Source organism: Plectropomus leopardus, chromosome 2 (genome assembly GCF_008729295.1).
Source record: "Plectropomus leopardus isolate mb chromosome 2, YSFRI_Pleo_2.0, whole genome shotgun sequence".
Classification (NCBI taxonomy): Eukaryota; Metazoa; Chordata; class Actinopteri; order Perciformes; family Serranidae; genus Plectropomus; species Plectropomus leopardus.
The window spans coordinates 21,145,013-21,169,707 of record NC_056464.1 but is presented as its reverse complement, the minus strand read 5'-3'; the positions used below and the strand labels follow the sequence as shown (position 1 = coordinate 21,169,707).

The following is a 24,695-nucleotide window of genomic DNA, read 5'->3' as shown; positions in this document are numbered from 1 at the left end:
AACATTTAACCTTAGTCCTAGTCCAGATAGACTCTGATAAGCAGAACGACACAGAATTTAAAGTTTCTGAACAGAGTAGATGGTTTGATTTAGGTGTTTTTTTTTTAAATAAACTTTAACTAAATAAATACAAAATAAAACCGTATTAAGTAGAATGTCCCTCCCCTAAGGCAAAATTAGAAACAGAAGTCCCTCCTCAGTGCTTAAAAAATTGTATATTTCACACACGCACACGCCTGCAAGCACGCACGCACACACACACACACACACACACACACACACACACTAAAAATTTATGAAATTATCAACAATTTTTTGTCAACACAACTCATTAAAAATAATGTTTGCAACTTAAAAGGTTTACGTAAATCAGTAAATTAGAATTTCTATTCTGAAACCACAAATTTATTTAGGTGGTGGTGACAGGTCCCCTGGAATTCTCTTAAGAATGATAGTAACAATAATAATTATTATAATAATGATAATAATAATAATAAACCATAATAATAATGTATTACATTTATAGTGTAAGTGTAAGTGCATTTTTCTAAATGTAAAAATGTTTGTACTTTTTTTGGCAACATTTGAACCATAGCCACAACCATACTACTACTGCTACAACTATTATTAATAATAATTATAATGATAATAACAAATATGAATGACCATAACAATAATGTATGACATTTATAAAGTGTAATTTTTGAAATGTTTGTACAATAGTGTATTGTTATGCTCTCCCCACCCCCTCACTTCCCCTCTGTTAATCCTCCAGCAGCGGCAGCGCAGTCAGGGAGCAGCGAAGGAGGCCAACAAAGCACCACTTGGAAATCATTTGGATAGATTTTAAACCAATCACTTGGTAAGCGTGTTGAATTAACAAGCAAATGTAACTTTCGGTATCCCGTCAGTATATTTTTTGGGCAATAATATCGTCATACATCTTGTTAACCAATATTTTCACCCGATGCCGACGCTAGCCAGCTAACTAACGGACCGATGAAGTCGCTTTGACTTCCGTTATGCTAAGCTAAGTCTGGGTAGCTAGCTAGTTAGCCGTACCGGTTTGTGACTTATAGGAAGAAAAGCGAGGTTTAGCTGAGTGGTTAGTGAGGAACCACAAACACTGCTGTGGTATTAGTTGTATTATATGATAAATGCCACACTTTTAGCCAGCACCATGACCATCTCTCAATTATATCATAAAGATATAACTCAGCCACATCTCCGGCTAGCGCTAGCTGGTTAGCTACAGTAACGTCCGCTAGTCTTTTGTAAACAGAACCTGCTTGCTAGCAAAAATCTAGGTCAGCTTTTAACACAATGATTCATAATTATGTGTATAAACCAGCCATCAACACGTTACTTTTACTGTTAATTTAGCCACTGGTTTTATCATGATGTGGGACAAACGTAGAAACGTTGTAATTTGTGTAGCTTTACTCCGGGGTGGGTCAGAAACGCTGGAGCGGAAATGTATCATCATGAAGAGGATTGTTGGTCTGATTTAACATTAAAACCACTGGTTTAACAATAGTATTTGCTTGTATGTCAGTAAAGGACGGCTAATATACAACGATTCAGAATTTCTCGCCTGATACATTATGTACCAATAACCCCGAAATAATAGTTTTTGACGCCTCCCATTTGGTATGTATGTGTTATTTGGGAATGTCGACCACCCTTTGCTTTTGACAGTATCACCCCCTGATCCAATTCATACCCCCTTAGGTAAAGTTTGTTTTTCCTTTAATTAAGGTATGAATTCCAGAACAAGGGCTCTTGTTTCAGGACATCGTGGTTTCTGTTCCTGCAGCTACATTTTATTGGAGTAATTTTGTAAATGACATTGACTGGATTAAAGTATTGTCCTTACTACCAAAGTTTATCCCAACAAATAATGTAAAAGAGGTGTAATTTAAATTGATGCACATATTTTATCCAGTGAAGCATTTCTTTAAAAAGTTAAATATTGATGTTGCTGCTTCTTTTGTGAATTATTTCCTGAAACATGCTGTCATATGTTTTGCTTATGTAGTTAGCTTTACATTTGTGCTGTAGAAAGATATTGCTAAATTTATAGCAGACAACATTATCTCAAGATTTACTATTCACTATAGAAATGCTGAATATAGGTGCTGTGATTACTGTAACAATGATACAAATCAAAGGTTTCTTTCTCACAAAACAAAAAAAGTTGTGAAAAATGATAAAAATATGTACTCTTCAAAATCTTTAAGTGAATCTTTTGTCACAGGTCACACGCGGTCCATTTGTTTTGCTTTTATTGTCCTTTTCTGCTTGGTATTGTCTTAAGTTTCATTCTTTAAATGCTTCAGTTGCATGTGTGTTATCCTGTTCATAATGTGTATGTTAGAAGGTCTAAATAAAAAAAAAGACTTAAAATGTAAGCCTAAATCAACAGAAGAGGCATGTACTCTCAACTTTTTATTCAGTTCACGTTTGTCGTTGTAGCAAACCTACTGTATAGCTGATGTGCTGTTGCCACAGATAGCTAATAAGTTAGCCTTGGGTGTTGGTTTCAGACTGGTTTGGCGTCGTGTCAGCACAGCTGAAGTTTAGTTGCTGCTCATTGTTTCTCTCTGGTGTAGAGGTAAAAGTTGCATAATGCCTGAATGCAATCAAATGGACCTCCCTTCTATTACAGATAAAGTGTTCTAATGTTTAAACCTTTGGTGTTGTCTGTCCTCTGTCTACAGCTATGGCAGCAATCAGGAAAAAGCTGGTCATAGTGGGAGATGGAGCCTGTGGGAAGACCTGTCTGCTCATTGTGTTCAGTAAGGACCAGTTTCCAGAGGTCTACGTGCCCACGGTTTTTGAGAACTACGTTGCTGACATTGAAGTTGATAGCAAACAGGTATGAATAATTTCTCCCATCTCACATTTCAGACTAGAATCAGCATTATATAATTTACAAAAAATGCTGAGTGCTGGCTGCATTTTCTTTCCACTCCCTCTCACTAACAATTCTACAGGTTGCATGTAATTTGATGTGCTCATGAGTATAGTCAGTCATAACTCAAATTTATTGAAGATTACATTTTATTTACTTTCCACTGTTTCATTTAAGTCTGAATTCTGTATGCAACACTTATGCACTATGTAGTAGTCCATGCTATGGACACTACTTTTTCATTCAGTTGTGGGAATCTTTCAAGGCACTACATACTGCAGTGGGTTGCAGGTTTGTTCTGAGTGGACGTCAAAAAAGTTGTGAATGTATCAAGTTTGTAAAAAACACACTTAATTTTGAAGTGCTGACCTAAGGGCCAAATTTATCATGCAAACCAGTTTTTCTGCTACAGCAGCTGTTTTATTGCCTTATTTTTGGTATTATTTGGCCTGCTAATATGCTCTGCCTTTGCAGCATTGCTTGTCTTTAAGCATTAAAGTTGTTTCCAGTCCTATTTATGTAACTTTTAAGTAACTGCACTTTATTCTAGCATTTTATTTTATGTCAATGTGTTCTGATTCCATGTGCTGTTTACATTTTGTGAAGTAGTTGAATATGTGGTATCTTGGGTGTGGACCTTGATCTAATGACTAAGGAGAAATCTGGACCTTGTGGTTGGACCAGTTGAGAGCCACTGACACAGTGCATACATTTCACACCCAAAATTTTTTCCACAATGCAATGCATCTAATTTTATAAATGCAAAAACTACATTTTCACAACACCTGAAAAATGATAGGTCAGTAATCAACTTGATAGTGAGCAGTAAATTGAGATTTTTAACAGTTATGAGAGTCAATTATAATGGGAGTAATGAATGAGAAAACAAGGAAGTCATTACACTAGTACTAAAACTCAACATCAATTCATACCGAAATTCAAATTAATGATTTTGTCAGGATTTTATTAAAAAAACCAGTATCAGCTCTGAAACAGTTCATCTTTATATCCTGATTATCAGTATCCCAGTCTTTACTCAAAAGGCTGCAAAGACAGCGCTTGCTACGAGCAGCATTGAGAGCATTGTGTCTTGGTTAAAGAAATTACAGTATATCTGCATATGTTAAAGGAACAATCTCAGAGATCTTCAGTACGTTCTCTTTGATGGCACCTTTGGCAAAAGGCAGTGAATAAGGTTTGTTGTTTGGATCTCAGTTCCCATAGAGCCAAACAGCTATGATTTTTTTCCCAGGAATATCACCGCGGACACTCAGTTCACAATACTGTAAATGAAAAGGCTTTCATAAGTGAGCCAATCACCGTTTCCTTATTCCGTGATAGATGATATGTTAACAGATTAAGTGAAACTCTTCACGATTTTTACACCCCCAGTGATGTTTCATGTAAAATAGTTACTAAGTCATAATGAATGGATGTGTTTTTTATGCACACCAAATCAGTAGCAGTGTAACACATACGTTTTATTGAATATAGAATATTGGGTTGTATGCACTCAAATATGTAGCTCTAAAGCACCCTGAACATAGTTTGACTTCATTCATAGTTTGGGTTGTTAACTCTGGCAGGTTGAGTTAGCACTCTGGGATACAGCAGGTCAGGAAGACTACGACAGACTGCGTCCGCTGTCCTATCCAGACACTGATGTCATTCTCATGTGCTTCTCCATCGACAGCCCTGACAGTCTTGGTAAGTTCAAAGAGAGAACTGCAGTGTGATGTTAATGTTTGTGGTACATTTTTCCCTTTTACATGTAAATTTGATCTAAATGCCAGGATTTTTTTTGAGAAATGATGATTTAGAGAGAAAACACAGCTCTTGTATAGTTACAATTAACTGTTATTATTATTATTATTATTATTATTATTATTATTATTATTATTATAGGAAGGAAGTAGATTGACCAGTTTTACATTAAAAATTACCTTTAATTATGTTGTTAAGAGCCAGCCACAAACAAAGAACTTTAATGGGCACATTTGTTTGACATGGGGAAGCTTATTAGCACACTCTGATAGCTCATCACACGTCAGATTTTTGTTCATTCATGTCACCTGAAGTTGTGTCTGTGTCCTGACCGATGGCGTCTTCTGTCCCCTCATTTAGAGAACATCCCTGAGAAGTGGACTCCTGAGGTGAAACACTTCTGCCCAAATGTTCCCATTATACTAGTGGGAAATAAAAAAGACCTGCGTAACGATGAGCACACCCGGAGGGAGCTTGCCAAAATGAAGCAGGTAAAAAAATTTAAACTGGGGACGCTAATTTAGAAAACTAATAAATTATTTAACTATTTACTATTTAAAACTGTTAAAATCTTATCTAACCCACCCCCCATACACACAGTGATAAGGCTAACTGTTAGCATCACACGACTAATGTTGCCTAATGGGTTTAATGTCAGAGTATCGCTGCAAGTTTTTTTGAGACAGTTTAACGGCTTGTTGGATGTTAGCTGCAGCTGCTGTTGTCTTATTCTGTGCTAACCAGAGAGCTGTTGTCTTGACCGCTCTCATATATATATATACAGGTGTATATATACAGGTGTCCACCTCTGGGTTGTTAGCTTGAGGGGTGCTCATCTCCCAAGAGCAACATCATGGCATTGCCCTGGCAGTGTTGAATTCACTGTCTCATTATCTCCCCATTAATGTTGCATGCCCACTATACGTGACCAATTTGCCTCAATTCGCATCCACCCTGCCCCGCTGGTGGCGTGTATCTATCCACAAAACCGTGCCTCCTTCTAAACCAGAGAAAGTCTCACGAAAGTGTTTCCTGGATTTAAAAAGAGCTGTTCAGAAAGTTATAGGAGCTGAAGCTTAACCGGCTGTGCTAATGCGAGCAGCGCCTGAAATTTTGAATATGCCACCCCCTCTCCTGGTGCCACCAGCTCGGTCTGCTTAAAGTGGGCATGCACCATCAGCACCAGTATATTATGTTTAAGATATATACATATATATATAAAACGGTTTAATTGAGTATTAAGTCAAAATCCTTTTCATTCAACGGTTAACATCCCAAGAATTGTATTGAGTATTGACAGTCTAGTGATGAATGCCTGTTTTCCTGAAATGTCTCCTGACCTTTTCTTCAGGAACCTGTGAAACCAGAGGACGGACGGGACATGGCTAACAGGATCGGTGCCTTTGGATACATGGAGTGCTCTGCAAAAACAAAGGATGGAGTGAGGGAAGTGTTCGAGATGGCCACCAGGGCTGCACTACAGGCCAGGCGGGGAAAGAAGAGCAATAAATGTGTCCTACTGTAAACGAGGACTGCTTCTACAAGGGGGGAGAAGAAGGAGCATTAGGTCAAACCTACCCCCAAACACACCCACACAAAAGACTGTTCTCCCCAGTTTTTACTAAAGGTGTAATGCTTTTACTTTTTTTGTCTTAAGCAAAAGTAGTCAGGTTCTGTCAGTATTCAATTTTGAGGTTATGGAAAATACGTTTTTGTACTTTAACATGAGTAAATTTGCCATAATGAAACCTCCTTTATCAACATGTACTATGTAATCTAAGAGGTCAGCCAGGGGACCTGCTGTGTCATACCTGCCAACTACAGTTAAGTGCTTAAGCCCTGCCTGCTGATCTGAGGAATGTTTCCACAGCCAACTAGGGTGAAGTACCTGTACACTGTGACCCGTACTCCTTTAATTATTTCAACAAACGGAGGCACACATGAAGTCGAAATTTGTTTGTGTGCTTCAGATACAAATCCTATGTGCATTATGATCACGTGCACAATATGAGACTGGAAACTCATTTTGTTAAAACGCAAATGGAAACTTAGTGTTTTGTGTAATAAATTACTTTGTAAGAATCTTGATCATTGGCATCACTTATTTGATAAACACTAAATGACACTTAACCTATTAAGTTAAAGCCCAACGTAGATATACAGGATTCGGACAAAGTGCTTTCAGGGATAAAACTTTTTCAATGTGCACAGTAGTCTTGGGCAGTATGTTATATTTCATACCATCCCAATATTTCACCAGGGTATATGGTATGTGATGGTATAGATGTGCGCTGTTAACGCCTTGACATCAAGTGTGCTGCTTACTTTCACTTTTTCAGATTAATAAATAAATATATATATCTTTTTAATCTTTGTAAAGATAAACATAACTATCATTTAAATTATTGTAAACATAAAGAAGATATTTTCTGAACAACGCCCTTTACAACAGAGACAAAAAAACAATATCCGTGATAAGCTTTTACCCAAGCTCAGCTTGTAAACCATCTTAACTTGCACCCCAAAAAGAACCATAAAATAAGTGCTTTATTTAATATGCATCCATATAAACAATACAACAAAATCCTGTTCTTTGGTGTTTTACCACGATTGGTCTTTTTGTGCAGACAAAGTGCTGACATTAATTGTTTTCCCAAATTGATTATTCAAAAATGTTCAGATATCAACTCAAGTCATTAACTTTCATAACAAAACCCTGATGATACGAGCAATGCAATATTAAAATGCAAGGCAATGTCACCCCAAGTGTTGCAGATAAGGAGAGGATATGATACATGATGATGTTTTACATTCAGCATAAACACTCACTTGCCAGTTCATCAGGTACACCGAGCTAAAACTAACAGACGTTGCTGCTTGGGTGTATCTGATGAACCGGACACTGAGTATGTTTTGTGGAGGGAGCAACAAGTCTTTAACAAGTTATATTTAAAGCAAAAACCAGACTACAGTAATGTGCTGCTCATTGTGAGCAACAAATATCAAGATGAGGATGTGAGGCAGTGAGGCAACATCTGATAACATTTGCGGTCTGAAGGCAACGTAAACAGCTTTATATCACCAGGGTGATAAAGTGATGCAAACTTAAATTTAACAGAAAATGTATGTTCAAACCCCTTAAACAAAGATTATGGATTAAACCCATTACTGTACCTTGTAGAAAACACATTTATCACTGTAGACTGTTTAACCCAAGAAAGCTATGTGGTCTGTGACCCAGCTGTGAAAAAAAGGCTGCACAGTCCTAGCTCATTCTTCTGATGGACGGCTTCAGCCTGTCAGCTGATATTGTTGTGGTAATCCTCTGTTTAGTAGTCATTCATTCTTCTTGGCTGGAAGTCTTGAGCGGGCGAGAAACACTGGAAGCAGGGCCAGTGCCCCCAGAGCCACAGCCACCAACGGTCGGTAAAAAAGCCAACCTACGGCGATGGTGAGAAGGGACAGAGAGCAGGAGACACACAGGGCGAAGATCTTCAGCCCCACGGACACGAGGTCTCTGAGAATAGGAACCCAGTCCACTGTAGGCACAAGACAGGGAATATTATGAACGAGAGATGCAGTGAGAGAAGTCCATGTCTGATGTGGCTGTACAGCAGCGCACGTGTTTACCCAGTGTGTAGATGATGCGCATGGTCAGCTGAATACTGAGGAACATGAGGAGCCAGCCTGCAGCCCTGAGCCCCCACGTCTTCATACTGTTGTACTGGAGTTCTTTCTCAAAAACCTCCTGGAGAAACCAACACAACTGCATCAGCTACCAGAGCCAAAGACCAAGTAATAATATAAATATTATAACACACTATTTTTTCCATTGAAGAAATCAAGTTGACAAAAAGCAAGTGTCCAAGACATAAAACAAAATTCACACTGACCTCTGCAGAGAGCTCCTCCTGGTAGAGGATCTCCAGAGTGTCTCCTGCTTTGGTTTTAAAAGGCTTCAGCTGCTCCCCGCTCTGTTTGGCCACAATACTGACCTGAAAGAGTCACCATTCATCACAATGAACAACATCAATGAACTGTAGGAAAAAACAACTTTTAATTAAGATTTTGTCGATTATTCAACTGTCAGAAAAGTAAACCACAACTATTTAATTGTAAAAGTCATTTTTCAAGCAAAAATAAACATTTCCTGATCACAGCAGCTCAGATGTGAGAATATGCCGCTTTTCTTTATCTTATGAAGGTCAAGTAGACACCTTTGGATATTGGACTGTTGGTCAGACAAATAAAGTGATTTGAAGACTTCTCATTTGGCCAATGTAAGTTGTGGTTTTCAGCATTTAATGACAGCATAGCCAATTCCATACTACATTTATACTAATCTTTACACTGTAAAGGTTAGTATAAATGTACAGTATCCTGTAAAGTTTACAGGGTACTGTTTTAAAGTTGGTATACATTAATCAACATACTTGCCTGTTTTATAAAAATATACAATCTAGGGCGGCAACTTATCACTATTTTCTTTATTGATTAATCTGCTGCTGATTCTTTGATTAATCATTTAGTCTAAAGTCCAAACTCAAACTCATTAAATTTACAATGATATGAAACAACAAAATGGAACAGTTCCTCTTATTTTAGTGGCTAGGACAAAGGTTGTCAAATTCCTTAAACAGTTAATTTATTATCCAGATGAATGTTGTTTAATTTTCTGTGGATCAACAAGTCCACCAGATGTATCTTTTCAGCATGATAATTGTATCAGTACTTCCCAAACACGCTCATTTTCACTACAAATGTTCCCACATAATACTTTTCCGCCTACAAGTAGCGCGTCCTCAGCAGGCCTGAACACACACATATATATGGGCGCCACTTGAGTGGAGTTCAGATGCACGCACGCTCAAATGCACAATACTCAGCTGTGCATGAGACCGTCTGTACTAAACTGTTTCAAGGTTATATAAAAAATGTACATGTTTTGAAAGTACTGAGAATACGACTGGATGAATGAGACGCAGATTACACTGCACAAGTTGTGTGAGTTAAACAGATGTTTTGTTATAGTTTTGCTATTGTTTAACATGTTTACTTCAATATAGCAAAAATGCCGTATTGATTTTCTGTATTGCTTAAAAGCTAACGATCCACTGAATATGTCATCATGAGTGAAATAAATATTGTTACTGGTCATCTGCATTACTCACAGTTTGAGCCGGGCCAAAGGGCGACGTCTCGCCACTTGGTCCAGCATAGGAGAACCTCACACGCACATCCCCAACCTTATGAGAAAAAAACAAACCAAAAAAAATAACCCAAAATCTGAACTAAATAACTGCAACAATGTAGGTTACATAACCCAACAGAGCCCAGAGTTTATGTGGGAGACGTTCACATCATGATGCTCACCTCAGGCCTGCGTGGGTTTTGAGTGTGATAGAAATAATCATCATCGATGCTGAGAAAAGAATCCAAGTTGATAGAAGAAAAATCCCTCAGACTCAACGTCTGGAAGTTATCTATCTGCTCCACCAGACCTGAGGATGACCGAGCAATCAGTCGCTCAATAATGAGTCATTTCTGTACGTAGTGTGTTTGTGTCAGTAAAGATACCTTTAGACAGACTGAAAGGTCCAACTTTGACTTCAGGGGCCACGACTGTCACACTCTCAACCGCCATGGCACTAAGATTCAATCATTAAATTAAAGATGAACCGCACACAAATACACGAAAATCTTATCTCTGATGCCACAGAATAATCTTTAAAAACGTGTCAGTACCTTGGGTTCTGGTGACCGATTTCCTTATCAAAATGACGACTGTTGACCAACTCTGATTTCCACTCTGTGTCTAAAGAAAGGAAGAAAGAAATAGCATTCCTTCAATTCATATCGCACATCAAAACAATTCACACAGCTTCAGTCAACACACCATGTCTTTAGATCATCCCAACAAAAAGGACTCACTGTAAGTATAAGTTGTCTCAGTTTTGGTTTCACCGTTTTCTTGGTAGTCCCTGAAATTAGTCACATAGCAACAAAACAAAACTCACTTCACGTGAAAAATGCTCTGTACTCAGCCAACATTTTTCACACCTGACCCAACCCTGAGTGTTGACGTGCAGACAACAGACTCACTTGCTGTCCGTGTACTCCACCCACTGATACATCTCCACCTGCCTCTTCAGCTTCACTGCCTGCACCACCACTCTGTAGTTGGGGTCATGGAGGGGCTACACAGACACACGTGCAGTCAATTAATCACCTCACATAAAATTCATCACTTTAATTTAGCAACTTAGCGTTTTTTTCCTGGTAGCATGCCATTTAATACAACACAGCAAACATGGTTAAAAAACCACTGAAATGTTAGAAAAACATGTACAGTTTTACCCCCTCACCTCTATTAAGCTTGTTATGAGAACGCACAGCATGTTAGAGCCATTTCTAGCTCGATTTTATAATATCCCATTTTTTTGGAGGATCACTTGAATGCATCACCTGCATCTCAGGTCCTCTCATTAAAGGCAGGTGTGTGAAATTAGTTAACAGTGAAGAAGCTGAAGAGGATTCAGTCTTCAACCCCCAAATCCCAGTTTTATTGGTTTGTAAATAGTTTTTTTTTCTCCACCTGATTTTAACTTTTTCATTTTTGAAAAGGCCTGTTTTATTTTACAGTATTTTGATTTTGTTTGAATGTGCCAGTCAGACAACTCTCCAAGCATCCTGCAAACAACCGACATCTGAAGAACCCAGGATCATCAAGCAAAAACAGTGAGTAACCAAATACAGCGAGTTGGTCATATCCCATGGCTGATTTCACGACACACATATTAAAACCTTTAAAAACAGAAAATTATTATTATTATTATTATTTTTACAATTAGAGCATGCACAAGTTTCTTTCCTGTTGCCTCCCCTGTTGCCCTGTTGAGGATTATATTATTGATGTAAGGAAACTTGGATTGACATATATCGATCTTACTACAGGCACAATTAGTCAAACAGGCCGAAGCAGTTCTCATTTTCACACCCAGCGTTGATGTTGTGTAAGTAGTGAATGTACTTGTCCCCATCTGTGTGCCCCTGGGTGTGCAGGTCTTAAAATGAGGTGTTGTCAGGTGATTTGTTGGCTGATTGCTATTTTAAAACTGATTGCGCCACTTACCAACAAAAACTTGTTGTTAAGTAAATGGTGCAACATTTGCCTGCTATTTAAAGGGGGCATTTTTCAGACAGTGAGATGTGCTGACATAGATGGGTGACACAACACAATAACAATCTGCTCGTTAGACACACACAGGAACATTTTTTTTTAAATCAATGGTCAAGTAATTATCAATGTGTGTTTGGAGAGAGTAGTTTGACACAACAGAGAGCTCAGTCTACCTCTGCGGTGCGCAGCTGTGCAGAAAGATGAACTAAACGGTTGTTGTTCTGCAGGTCGAGGCTGGAGAGAGGCTCCAAGGACACAATCTGAGAAAGACCCTCATTTAGGGATGATGCCGTTTGCAGTGCCCGTCCCTGAGAACACAAACAGTTACAGAGAGCATGTCACATCATCGCAACAAAACACAAAAAAAATGACTTTAATATTGTGCATTGTGGCTTTGATGTGACATACATGGAACTATTTTCTGCTGTGAGCGTGTTTCTTACCTCATTGGTGAAGAGAATATAGATTGAGAGGAAAAATAGTCCAACACCAACAACTGTTCCTCCTGCAGTTTCACTTAGTCGCTCCAGGAATCCAGGGTTGGACTGAACAGATACACGCTTGTGTTTGTGAGGGTCTGAAAACTGAGAAAAACATACAAGAACAGTTACAGTGAAATACCAATAACCACAGCTCAATGAAGAGAAGAAAGATAGATGACATTATTTACTTTGAGTTAAACACTTAATAAATTGCCGTTTTCTCATTATTATAAATTGTGGGTTTATATTTGCCTCCACTGAAGGGACCAGTGGCAGTCGTCGCCCCAGACAGCAACACCAACGTATGCCATTCTAACTTTAAATAACTCCTTTATTATGTTTATTGTGATCTGAAATGAATATGAAATTAAACTAAAAATTAGAAGAATAGCCTAGCAGTTGCTCTGGTACAGTTTACTAACTACTAATTCAAAATAAAACTGTCCGGAGTCTTGCTTTTCTCACCTGAAACATAACTCAATCAGTGTGGAGCCAAACTGGCTGCACTACTTCAAACCTTTGAGACAATTTTTATTGTTTTGTTTATATGTATATACCTTTTGCTATTGTTAAAAGGTCTAACTTCAATTTTTAAACTCTTGAAACATTTTCTCTCAGGGATGTTGAACATTAATCTGAGACAGATTTGAAAATCAGCTGTGAACAATGAGTGAGGTCAACTTCTTTATCTATGCACAGTTGAGCAGTGGTGTAATGTAACTAAGTAGATATACTCAAGACCACTACAATTGTTTGATAATTTTAGTAACTCATTACTTTAAAAATTCAGATTGTTACACAAAAACAACTGATTCAAATATGTCTGCATTGTGTGCTTTTACTTTTAATACTTAAATATATTTTCCTGCTTTTACTGTCATACTTTTACATTTTCAATGCAGGACTTTTGGTATTGGTGGTATTGGAGTGTGGTATTGGTACTTTTTATCAAGTGAAGGATCTGAATACTTTCTTTACCACTGCATTTGAAACAGATAGAATATAGTAGTTGGATTTGTCAAAATTAAACTTGTGAAAGTAAAGTATCAAGCTCTGTGTGTCCCATGTCACATAGTTGGGCGTCAACGACTGACACACCTGTTTTGCTCTGTGCCAATTTTAACCTCAACGAAAAGACAAAGTGTCTGTAAACTGCCATGAAATGTTGTTAACTTAAGGCACTGAACCATCAGTGTCAACGTTAGCTAGCTCTGTTAGTTAAATAAACGCTATTACGTTAGTACAACGCTCTCTGAAACGTAGTTACGGCGTTAATGTTGCCGTAAAGCTAAGTGCAAGAACAGTTTTTCTTGATCGTGTAAAACCAAAGTACTTAAATGAAAACACTTACTGTCTGTGTGGAGGACATCTCTCTGGATTATTAAAGTCGCAGTCAAACAGAAGCTAAAGTTGGAGGTTACGAAGATGCCCGGCGACTGGAAGTTGAAACACCGACGGTTGATGTCAAGACGTAAAATGCGCTTACTTTGATACGCGGCGTCCCCCAGAACTCTCCCGAGAAGGCGGAGTCGATGTAAAATATTGAATGTATTTTCCACAACGCCGCCCGAGTGCCCCGGAGGATCTAATAAGCGCCACCTCAAAGAGAATTCTCCACGGCATGCTGGGTAACTGAGTTTTTTTGTGGCAGCTCAGCGTCAGCGTTAGGCTACATCAGCCAGCACTGCAAAATTATTAATTAATTAATTATTAATTAGTCAGAAGTTACATTTTCTAGTTTGATATGTGTAATGTTGAAATTATGCTATTGTGCTATGCTATTTAGTTGTAGCTGAGAATGTATATTTTAGAGTTCAGGGTGTAGGCTGTGGTGGGAAAAAGAAATGTACTACGACTAATTTTCAGGTAAATTTAATATAAATGTAATGAATGAATGTATCTAATATGTGTAAATATTTTTTGTGAACTGCTATAGCAATAACATTTTTTGTTCATGCTAATAAAGCTATTTGAATTTGGAAAAAAAGATAAACAAAGTTCAGTATCTAAGTACAGTTTTAAGGTACTTTAATTTATTTGACTTTACTTTACTTTACTTGAGTATGTATGTCCAATTTATGTTGGGCTACCTCTACTAATCCTCTACATTCAAAAGGGAAATAGTGTATTTTTACTTAGCTGTATTTAACTGAGGACTATAGTTTGTCTACTTCACGTGTTATGACTTTACATAAAAATACAATTTTTTAAAAAAATACAACATATTGTTTAAAAGTTAAGTAAATGTTTCAAATGAGTTGTTAGCTGCTCCAGAGACTACTCTCCAAACTTCTCATGTGCTTCAATTAAGAGCTGTTTGAGACCCAAAGTTAAAACTACCCAACATTTCACAAAAAATAAATATTAGATAAAAGTTCAAACACGTCTTGGCCTTTTTTTGAATCAGCGCTTTATTTTTTCTTCTTTCATTTGCCATTATTCATCTCACAACTCCTCAGATCTCCTTTGTGACCCTTTGGAAAGGCCTGCCCCTTATGTTGGGAACCACTGGACTAAACTACCTGACTGTATAAGGAAATTAAAATCAGCTCCCCCTCCATCAGCCACAATAGTAAAAAGTTACACATTAATGCATTAATGCATCAGTATTAACAATCTAATAATGTCTTATATTGGCCTACATTATAAATACAGGGAACATTTCACTACAGAATGAGGAATTTTCTTTTAATACATAAAATACATTTTGCTGTCAGCTACTTTTCTCGAGTAGAATTTTAAATGACAGATCTGAATAATTCATTTACCGCTGATGACACCAGCTTCATTTTAATACCCCAATCTGCAGGGACTGGGAAACATCTGCTCTTAAAGACAATCACACACAGACACACACACACACACACACACACATAGAAGTGCCAGTCTTAAGAGGATCATTGCAAAGCAATTACTGTCACCTGCCATCATCATATCTGTACACACGTATGCACACAGACACGCTCACAATACTGAGACAGGTTACACTCGGGAAAACTGGGACTGAAGTGAAGCAGTGAGAAACGAGTGCAGGGACGATTAGGATGGAGGAATATGATATTATTGTGCTTGGAACTGGACTTAAGGTAAGAAAACTTGTACTTCAATGCATAGTCTCCTACTATAAGAGGCACATAAGGAAAATAATGGTCATTACTATTAACATTTTGTACTGTACTGTACCAAAAGATATATTGAATGACCTTGTTTTTCATTTGTCCCTTTAACTTTTCTTATTTTTTAATGGTTTATTGCATTCAACTTGCTTTACCCATGGGCCACCATTGGCCAATATAAAAAACAATAAGATTTTGAGTCACCTGCTCTCAATCTTTTGAAATTAGCATTCCTCACTCATTTTTCGAAGAGTCAAATCCAGAGACAGATTTGGCCCTCAGGCTCTCAGGCCGTATTCAAGTATCACTTCTTTATAGCATAAGCGGGGGTTAAGCTTGTCGATGAGTAAAATGGTCATGCTTGTACTGATCGTTCACATGAGGCCCTCTGAGCTCCCTTTGGTTATTAAATGAATTCATAGCAATTAAATGACATCATCATGCTGGACTTGATCTGCAGGGTGTGTGCGTCTTTCTCACTAACTGCTCAGTTGTCTCTCTCAGGAGTGTATCCTCTCTGGTTTGATGTCTCAAAGTGGGAAAAAGGTTCTTCACATTGACGAGCATCCTTACTATGGAGGAGAGAGTGCATCCATCTCTCCCCTTGAGGAGGTGTGTTTACACAAACAGCCAACATCTATATCCTCTTTTTGAAAAAAAGATGCTGCTGCATTACTTATTTTTGGTGTTTTATTATTTCATATGTTTCTACGTTTACAGCTGTACAAGAAGTTTAAGGTTCCAGGTGGCCCCGCTAAGTCTATGGGTCGTGGAAAAGAGTGGAACATCGACCTCATCCCCAAATTTTTTCTTGCCAATGGTGAGAGCCTGGTGCATCTGAACTTGTGCATTTGTGCATTTTTGCAGTGTAAATGAGTGTACTGTAATTATCTGTACCCTCTGCTGTCTTTTTGTCAGGTGAGTTGGTGAAAATTTTGGTGCACACTGAGGTTACTCGATATGTGGACTTTAAAGTCGTTGAAGGCAGCTATGTTTATAAAGCAGGCAAAGTGCACAAAGTCCCCGGCTCAGAGGAGGAGGCCCATACTTCAGGTGATGAACCTAAACCTGGAGAATGCTGAAAGGGACAGCTCACCCCAAAGCAAAAATACATCTTTAATTCTTCTTACCTGTAGTTCTTTTTATCAGTCTAGATTGTTTCAGTGTGAGTTGCTGAGTGGTGGAGGTATCAGCCGTAGAGATAGAAAATACAATGCAACTCGATGGCGCTTGCCTTGTGATGTTCAAAAACATTTGAAAAAACTCAACAAAACTCTTTGCATAAATTATGACTCAAGATAATTGACAGACTTTGTTGTGAGCAGTTTCATGGAAGAACTACTTTCTTTTTAATCAAATTACAGCCAAAAACCGTGTCACTAAACTACTGAACTAACCGGCGCTCCAGCTCAGCTAAGGAGGACACTGTTAATGTTTACATCTCGGGCTGTCATGAGCATGAGCCTCTTATGTATGAGTAGACGTATGCTTCCTGATGCACAGTGATCTGGTTGATGTACTTTGGCAGAAAGAAAATAGCTGCTTCAAGAAACTGCTCACAACAAGGTCTGTGCCTTTCCTTGAATAACAGAGTCATGACTCTTAAATGGAAACTACTGTTGAGTTTTTAAATTTTAAAAAAGATCTTTTTACCACGTTGAGCACCACAAGTCGAGTGCCATCTTGTTCTGAAATACTGGAGAGAAAGCAGACATCTCTACAGCCGACATCTCCACAACTCAACACCAAAACAGTTCAGACCAATAAATAACACACAGGTAAGAGGAAAAATGTGTGTTTTTGTTTTGGTGTTGAACTGTCCTTTCAATGCATAATGATGTATTTAAGATCTATTTAATAACATTCAATGGGACATTTCTGTTTCAGATCTGATGGGCATGTTTGACAAGAGACGGTTCAGGAAGCTGCTGCTCTTTGCCCAGAACTTTGACGTGAGAGACCCACGGACCTACCAGGACGTAGATCCTAACAAAATGACCACACGAGACCTCTTCTGCCGCTTTGACCTGGGACTAGATGTCATGGAGTTCACTGGTCATGCCATAGCCTTACACAACAGCGAGAGGTCAGTGACAGGACATTTAATAATAACAAATGATGACATATGATCCTTAAACTCCGCTGTGCAACGTTTACCGTCTCCTGGTGACCCTGCAGTTACCTGGACCAGCCGTGTGGGGAAACCATCAGACGGATCAGGCTGTACTCTGACTCTTTGTCCCGCGCCACCAGCAGTCCTTACCTCTACCCTGTGTATGGACTGGGAGAACTACCACAGGGGTTTGCCAGGTTACAAAATAATCAGTACTTTCATAAAAAGTTTCAGTTTGTGCTCATAATACATTCAGTGCAGTGAGATAAACATCAAGGAGAAAACGTGTGGCATTCTGCATCTGAAACACATATCATAACGTATATCAGTGCCAGAAGACGGCCTTCTGGATGTTTCTGTGTGTTTCAGACTGAGTGCAGAGTACGGAGGAACTTTCCTCCTGAACAGAGCCGTGGATGAGCTTGTGATGGACAACGGCAAAGTAAAAGCTGTGAAATCTGAGGGGAAGGTATGTATTTATGTGGAGGATGGGTATTTAAAGTGGAGATGTTTCAAGAATATGCCCAATGTGATTTTGTCTTTCTGTCTCTTTAACAGCTGTTCCACTGTAAACAGCTCATCTGCGACCCCAGCTACGTTCCTAATCGAGTGAGGAAAGTGGGGCGTGTGATAAGAGTCATCTGTTTATTAAATCATCCGGTTAAAAACACCCACGAGGCCAGCTCCTGTCAAATCATCATCCCTCAAACACAACTCCACAGGAAATCTGGTATTTTTTTCTCTTTCCAAAGCATGAAAAATAAACCGTGTATTCATGTGCACAGGCGGAGGTTTCAGGGGTGACGCAGGTGACATGTTTAGAACATGTGCATTTTTTCCTGCTAATCAAAACATAAAAATAGCAGAGGACTTTTTGTCAAATTTGTGAAAATTAAAGACATTTCTACCATAAATTGATGAAAACATGGTAAAATAAAATTCAACAGAATGCAGGAGTGCTAAGGTGCATGATGCTCAAAATTTCTTGGGGAGGGCATCAAACCCCCTGTTTCAGATGTGTCATATCATCATTGAAACATTGCTCATGTGCATGTGTTACAGTTATATATTCTCTTTTAATAATTGTGGTTTAATTTTGTCCTCTTCTGTTTTGTCATGCAGACATTTACATATCTGTAGTGTCCTACACCCACAATGTGGCCTCAGACGGGATGTACATCGCCACAGTCAGCACGACTGCAGAAACCAGCAACCCAGAGAAAGAAGTTCAGCCAGGACTGGTCCTCCTGGAGCCCATCATGCAGAAGTTAGTGATGCTTTAAATCTTAACTTTCATTGTTTTGTAATGGTTTTGTCAGTGAACAACATTTCATTATTTTCTGTCACTGCCTGTTATCTAGATTTGTTTCAGTCAGTAAAATTCTGGTTCCCAATGAAGATGGAAAAAAGAGTCAGGTAATAAATATGATTCCTCCTAAAGATTTTCTGTACTAAATAATAAAAACAAAATTAAAAAGGTTCCCCCTCTCTCTCTGTCGTCACTAGATATTTGTGTCCCGCTCATACGATGCATTAAACCACTTTGAGGCTGAATGTGAGGACATCAAAGACATGTACCGCCGGATCACAGGAGCAGAGCTCTGCTTTGGAGGACCACAGAGACACCGGTCTCACAACTCTGATGAGGACTAAGAAACATCAGGACCAAATTATTCAACAGCTGGGAGGCCATGTTGACGTTACGGGTGATTATATTGCAGCAAAGCTGTAAAGCAGAGGGTGTGTTATGTAGCATGTGAGGTGAATTGTGAGTGCACGATGTAAATGTTAGAGATCTAATTTGTTTTAAATAATTTCTTTTGTGACATGATGTTGCTGAGGCACAGTTAGGAAAACATTTTTTTTCTTTTGTTAATGTTTTTAAGTTCCAATCTTCTGCATTTCCAATGTTTTGGTATAAGATGAGATAATGCTCTGTAACCATCAATACAACCTTTTTTTTGCTACACAGCCCTTCTGTTTTATTGTTTACACCATCAAAGTGATATCCTGAGCACGCTGGCTCTTTGGAGAAAAAAAACCAACTCATATATTTGTCTAAAAAATACAGTCCACTTTTGATAGGCTGAATCTGACTGAAAACTACCAATATAATAGTTTATCTGGTAAAGGCAGCTTTGAAACCTTGGATCACTAGGCTTGATTTCTTTGAATATCATGGAAAGACAGCAATGAGAAATGTAGGGGATAAGACCCTCAAAATTAGCAATAAATTAGATAAAAAGCGCCCCCCCCCAAACCCCCAGCAAATTTGCAACAAAAAAAGGGGATAAAAACACATATAGAGATGACCTGAATTCCCTGAATAATTCTCTAAAACAATTTTTTTAATATAATTAGAACAAAAATAAAGTTTCACTTAAAAAAGTTCCCCTTGCTTTGTAAAAATCATTTTCTACATTTCTAATTTCTTGCAAATCACAGGAAATTCATTGTCAAGTTGCGCATTGCCGCCGCCCCCCCGTGTGAAAAGGTGTCTGAATGAAGCACAGGAAAAGTGATGTCGATCCATGTTTCAAAGGGTTAAGCCACAACACAACACAATCAGCAGCAGGTAAAAGTAATCACAAACCACCCTGCATGTGATTGACGGGGGATTTAAATATTCAGACTGACACTGGCCATGTGGCACAGAGGCAGCTGATTACGAGATGAATCCTGGTGATGTGTAGAGGATTTGTGGATTTTCTTATCTATGGGAGCTTATGTGTGAGAAGGACAAAGCCACTGTAATGATGTCATATACTGCACACAGGCAGCTTGTAGGTGGCAGTGCTGCTGAAGGCGCAGATGCACGGAGTAAAGAGGCTTATCCGAATGAAGGACAGTTGCCACCCGCACCTCGGCTGGAGGGCTGCAACACATTCACACACGAAGAACTTTTGCTTTTTACATACAGATCCATTTTTGTTTGCTGCACTGACAAAAGCAACTCTTTGTGTATTTGATGACAAAAATTCCATTTAGGTTTTATTGTACATGTATGTTATGCATGAAAACACATTAAATGACACTTGAGTTATTGTTTGATGCATATAAAGCTTTTAAATATACAGTATATTTCAATCATAGAGACGACATCTGAGCACTTGTACGCACTATGTACACTCAAGCACAGTCACACTCACTCCTACACCTGGATTTCAGTGCAATAGATGTGACAGAAAACTCCACATCCAAGGAACATCAACAGACCACTGGGTGACAGCGGCTTCTTTTAACACCTTCATCTCCCAAAAATAACAGCTGTGGCCAAATACAGTGATTCTTCAGAGCAGGATGTCACTGAGTTTGTTTCCTTTGGACATTTTTTTGTGCAGAAGGTAAATGACCAACCCACAGGCCTGTGATCACTCAGAAATCAGTCCTACTTTCTGACGACATCGTAACACTTATTCCTGTTTCACTTCCAGCGCTGTGCTGACAGGTGGAGGGATCAGACCAGCGGCAACCACTCTGCGCTCATTGGACAGGAAGTTGAAGGTTGCACATGCATTTGGCTGCAAAACAGCAATAAAGAAATAGAAAAACAGAAGGTGAGTTTGAACAGCTCCATTAGTTGTTTTGCTTTAACTTATCATTATGAAGTCAATATTAATTGCACAATGTAATGGCTATAGAATAATGACACCATCGGCCATCAAAACGAAGTGCATCAACCATTGCACAAGTTAAACTGCGCTTTTGTTTTCCCTAACAGCTATCAGTAGCTATCCCAGTTACCAGAGAGTGCCACTGTAAATAATTTCCAGTTACTATCCCCAGTATGGAAATGGCAGATGGTGGAACAATCGAAGTAACTGTGGAAAAAACTGTGGTGTGTCCTGTATTGTTGGTAGTTGTTAGGCTCTGAGGAAAATCTAAAGGGATGTTGAAAAGTTTCCACTTTTAAGTCATCGGACTGAAAGTCTTTAATGGGTTTTATGCAGTCATGAAGAACTTGTGCACTCAACTACTCTGAGACTCTGAGCATACTGTACCGTGTCTTGCACCTCCACAGCGATGCCTTTACGCCTGAGTAGAGCGAGGACTGAGGGGTCAATTCGTTCAACACGTGATCCTGTACCCAGCACAAGAATCTCTGCATAAACAACAAGAAAATAAGTCAAATGACACCAGGACTTTTTTCAGTGAAACACATCCTATATAAATGTAGAGTGACAAAAAAAACCCCAAAAATGGACAAACTGTGAAATAACATAATGAATTAAAATGCTGCCATACAGGACAAACATCATTGACTTGCTGAATGAACATGAAAATGACCTGAATCATGTATTACAGCCTCCACAGTCACCAGAGCTCAACCTAACTTAACACGTGGGTTGAATCATCAAAACACTAAATAAGTGAACATCTTAGAGTGGTGTTCATCACACTTTGCTTGTTTTTTCATTTTTTTTATTTGTCACCCATCTGTATGCGTTTTATTTTTTTTACCTATTCTTGGTTCAAGCATGTGGAAAAGTGAGACACTTTCCTCTGTGATGTCTTTATGACTGCCGACCTGCAGAGAGGAGAGATTTAAAATAATAAACATACAGATAGTTTTGTAAAATCAATCAACAAACTGAGAACTGTGAGGGCAGGTTGGCTGTTAATCTCACATTCCACTGGAGGATAGCAGGAGGCAGCACAGCACACGGCCCAAACACCTTGTTGCCGTCGATGTTGAATCCTCTGGAGCTGTAGCTGTGGATCATGGCCCCGCTGCCCGGCTCCTTCTGCATGACAGACACTGTAGTACGTTGGTACATTTCATCATCGCTGGGTCCCAGTCTATGTGCACGAGACAGAAATGGGCTGGAATAAAAGACAGGTAAAACGATTAGAACCAGTGTCAGATTAGGTATAAAGACTAGTCATGTGCTGTTATTTGTGTGAGAGTTAATGATACTAAAGTTTTGTTCACGCACAGATCTTATCTCTGCACGTTCTCCATCACTTCCCCACATTTCACAAAAAAAAAAAAAAAAAAACAGGCTGCACTGCAGAACTGTTGCCATGTGGCCCAGTTTAAAAGCCAAAAATCGAATGCCAGCCTACTGACAGGGCTGAGAGCCAAAAGCTTTAGGCCTGTTTCTGCAGAAAAGAGGCAGCCAAGAAACAAACACTTCTGTTCATCTAAGGAGATGCAGCAAAATTTAGCCTGTTCTTACTCTTTGTCTTCCTGACTGTTACAAAAATATGAGCAAGTTATGCAACCGTGTGTTTTCTGAGATGTGAAACGCTGCACTTTTACAGTTAACTACTTTCATCACCAGCTGGTTTTTTAAAGCAGCACAGCAGAGGACTCATGACGGGACCCGGCCTCAAGACTGAACAACTGGCTCCACCAGATGGAGCCAGAGATGCTCTCTGATGTGCAAATGTGCTCAGAGCTCAGAGCTCGTTTCTGATAAAACAATCTTGGAGTTATAATGAAGGGGACGACTTATCAGGAACATACTGTCAGTTTGTTTTTAAAGTCACATGCAGTGAAATTCATGGATCTGGTGGAATTCAAGACTGCATAAATAATGTAAAAAGCAAGAAACAATCTACTTGTTGGCAATATACAAAAATGTTCTTGGAATATCTCAAGAGTAATGTTAATGATGAATGGTTTTCTTCATTTCGTTTTTGGTAGTGTTGTTGATTATACATACATATATTCATGCTCATATATATATATGTGCATGAAGAGAGTGGTTTAGTGTAGTGGGGCATATGTTGTATTATAGGTTTATGATTGTGTATTAATGGTTTAGAATAGAAAAGGAGTAGGACTAGACAAGTTGCTTCTTCCTTCTCCTTTTCACACACAAAATGTTGATTTATATTGCTTATTGAAAAACTGTTACTGTTAAAAGACAACTGTACTGTGTGTGTCCACACAGAATTATGGTCTTATCATAAATTGCAGGTGTCTTGTCAACACTGAAAGTCTAAAAAGTGTATTTCTTGGTGGGTTTTTTTGTTGCTGTTTTTTATTAATGCTCACTGACTGGACACTTGTTCTGCACAGTGTGTTTCTTGTCATTTGTCTTTTGTGGTTTCATTTTATTTTTATTTTTTATGTACGTAACTTGAGTTCTTTTTTTTTTTTTTTTTTTTACTTTTTCCCCAAACGTTGAGTGACTTTTTTTTTCTTTTACATCTGGACTGAGCAGTTATTAGCGTGTGCAAAGACAAAGAGTTCGTGTCATTCAGTGACATGATATGACCTGCAGTGTAAATCCATGACTTTAATGTTTATTTTTTAATAGAAATAATAATTAGAAATAATAATTAAAAATAGCCGCTGTTGAATAAAACTATTTTTCATTCCAGCATCTCCCACTCCTGTGATAACTCAGGCATTTTATAACAACAACATGACTTCATAATGTCCTCGTCTACACACACTCAGAGGAGGAAAGTCAAAATTAGGGACAGTTGTTTAAGCGACGCTGCTCAGTTAAAATATTCACCTTAAACCATTCATTATCTTCAAATAGACATATTAACATACCTTGATAAAGCGGGTGCTGCCCTGGGGGAGAAGAGAAAGCCCTGTGTTGATCTCTGGAGGAGGAATCTGGCGCACATCGCGCTGGCCATGTTGACGGAGTTCAACCGGCGACACACAAGGGGGACAGATTTCTGAGTGACACCAGCCGGCTGTTTCCGGTGTTGTGTAAGGACAAATCGAACATTTTCAGGTTAAATAAAAATGTCATTTAATGTTAATTTATCGCGTTTTACACAATTAAATTTATCATAGACATTTAATATATCGTGTTCAGCAAAAAAGTAGTGAAATCTTGATTTCCAGCTTTTGTTGGTAAAAGCTAATGATATTAATGTTTTTAAATGTAGGTTAACTGATATCATCAGTTAAATGCCAAGCTAACGTGGCTAATGTTAGCTGAACTAATGTTAATGTCCCTACATTTACACATATAAATGTATTGAAAAACTGTCACCTCTAAACCTCCAAAAACTGAGTTGATATACCACGCAATAAATATTAGAAGTCAGCCTTAAGGGCACACATTTTGGGATCAGTATAAAAGGTTAGATATCTTATATTTCCCTCATCAAACCAACAGAAATGCTCTTTTAGACTCTGGATCATTTGCTG

The 24,695-nt window shown here is 38.5% G+C and overlaps 4 protein-coding genes across 7 annotated transcripts; 2 read left to right on the top strand and 2 right to left on the bottom strand.

Moving 5' to 3' along the window:
* Positions 1-775: 775 nt before the first annotated feature.
* LOC121956625 (rho-related GTP-binding protein RhoA-B) lies at positions 776-6,766 on the top strand. Its single transcript, XM_042504944.1, has 5 exons — positions 776-862; positions 2,721-2,878; positions 4,501-4,621; positions 5,039-5,169; positions 6,030-6,766. The coding sequence occupies exons 2-5, from the start codon at positions 2,723-2,725 to the stop codon at positions 6,201-6,203; spliced, it is 582 nt and encodes a 193-aa protein (XP_042360878.1). The 5' UTR covers positions 776-862; positions 2,721-2,722; the 3' UTR covers positions 6,204-6,766.
* A 773-nt stretch (positions 6,767-7,539) lies between these two features.
* LOC121956615 (transmembrane protein 43) lies at positions 7,540-13,865 on the bottom strand. The gene is made up of 12 exons (XM_042504932.1): positions 13,692-13,865; positions 12,302-12,442; positions 12,032-12,166; positions 10,781-10,875; positions 10,610-10,659; positions 10,424-10,493; positions 10,256-10,326; positions 10,052-10,179; positions 9,850-9,924; positions 8,572-8,673; positions 8,309-8,426; positions 7,540-8,217 (listed from the first exon to the last, which is right to left on the bottom strand). The coding sequence occupies exons 1-12, from the start codon at positions 13,707-13,709 to the stop codon at positions 8,015-8,017; spliced, it is 1,206 nt and encodes a 401-aa protein (XP_042360866.1). The 5' UTR covers positions 13,710-13,865; the 3' UTR covers positions 7,540-8,014.
* Positions 10,886-19,437, top strand: zgc:112334 (uncharacterized protein LOC619199 homolog). 4 transcript variants are annotated; one of them, XM_042504912.1, is made up of 12 exons: positions 10,886-11,246; positions 11,352-11,416; positions 15,961-16,068; positions 16,177-16,276; positions 16,375-16,509; positions 17,344-17,542; positions 17,635-17,766; positions 17,939-18,038; positions 18,128-18,299; positions 18,692-18,836; positions 18,931-18,985; positions 19,076-19,437. In XM_042504912.1, exons 3-12 carry the CDS (start codon positions 15,982-15,984, stop codon positions 19,220-19,222), a joined length of 1,272 nt encoding a protein of 423 aa, XP_042360846.1. In that variant the 5' UTR covers positions 10,886-11,246; positions 11,352-11,416; positions 15,961-15,981; the 3' UTR covers positions 19,223-19,437. The 4 variants fall into 4 exon arrangements, with proteins under 4 accessions (XP_042360846.1, XP_042360837.1, XP_042360854.1 ...); XM_042504903.1 differs by having other exon boundaries at positions 11,348-11,416; XM_042504920.1 differs by having other exon boundaries at positions 10,886-11,416; positions 16,459-16,509.
* Positions 19,438-20,529: 1,092 nt separating this feature from the next.
* ndufaf3 (NADH:ubiquinone oxidoreductase complex assembly factor) lies at positions 20,530-24,227 on the bottom strand. The gene is made up of 5 exons (XM_042497807.1): positions 24,084-24,227; positions 22,198-22,393; positions 22,031-22,097; positions 21,571-21,671; positions 20,530-21,090 (listed from the first exon to the last, which is right to left on the bottom strand). The coding sequence occupies exons 1-5, from the start codon at positions 24,170-24,172 to the stop codon at positions 20,983-20,985; spliced, it is 561 nt and encodes a 186-aa protein (XP_042353741.1). The 5' UTR covers positions 24,173-24,227; the 3' UTR covers positions 20,530-20,982.
* Between the last annotated feature and the right edge of the window lie 468 nt (positions 24,228-24,695).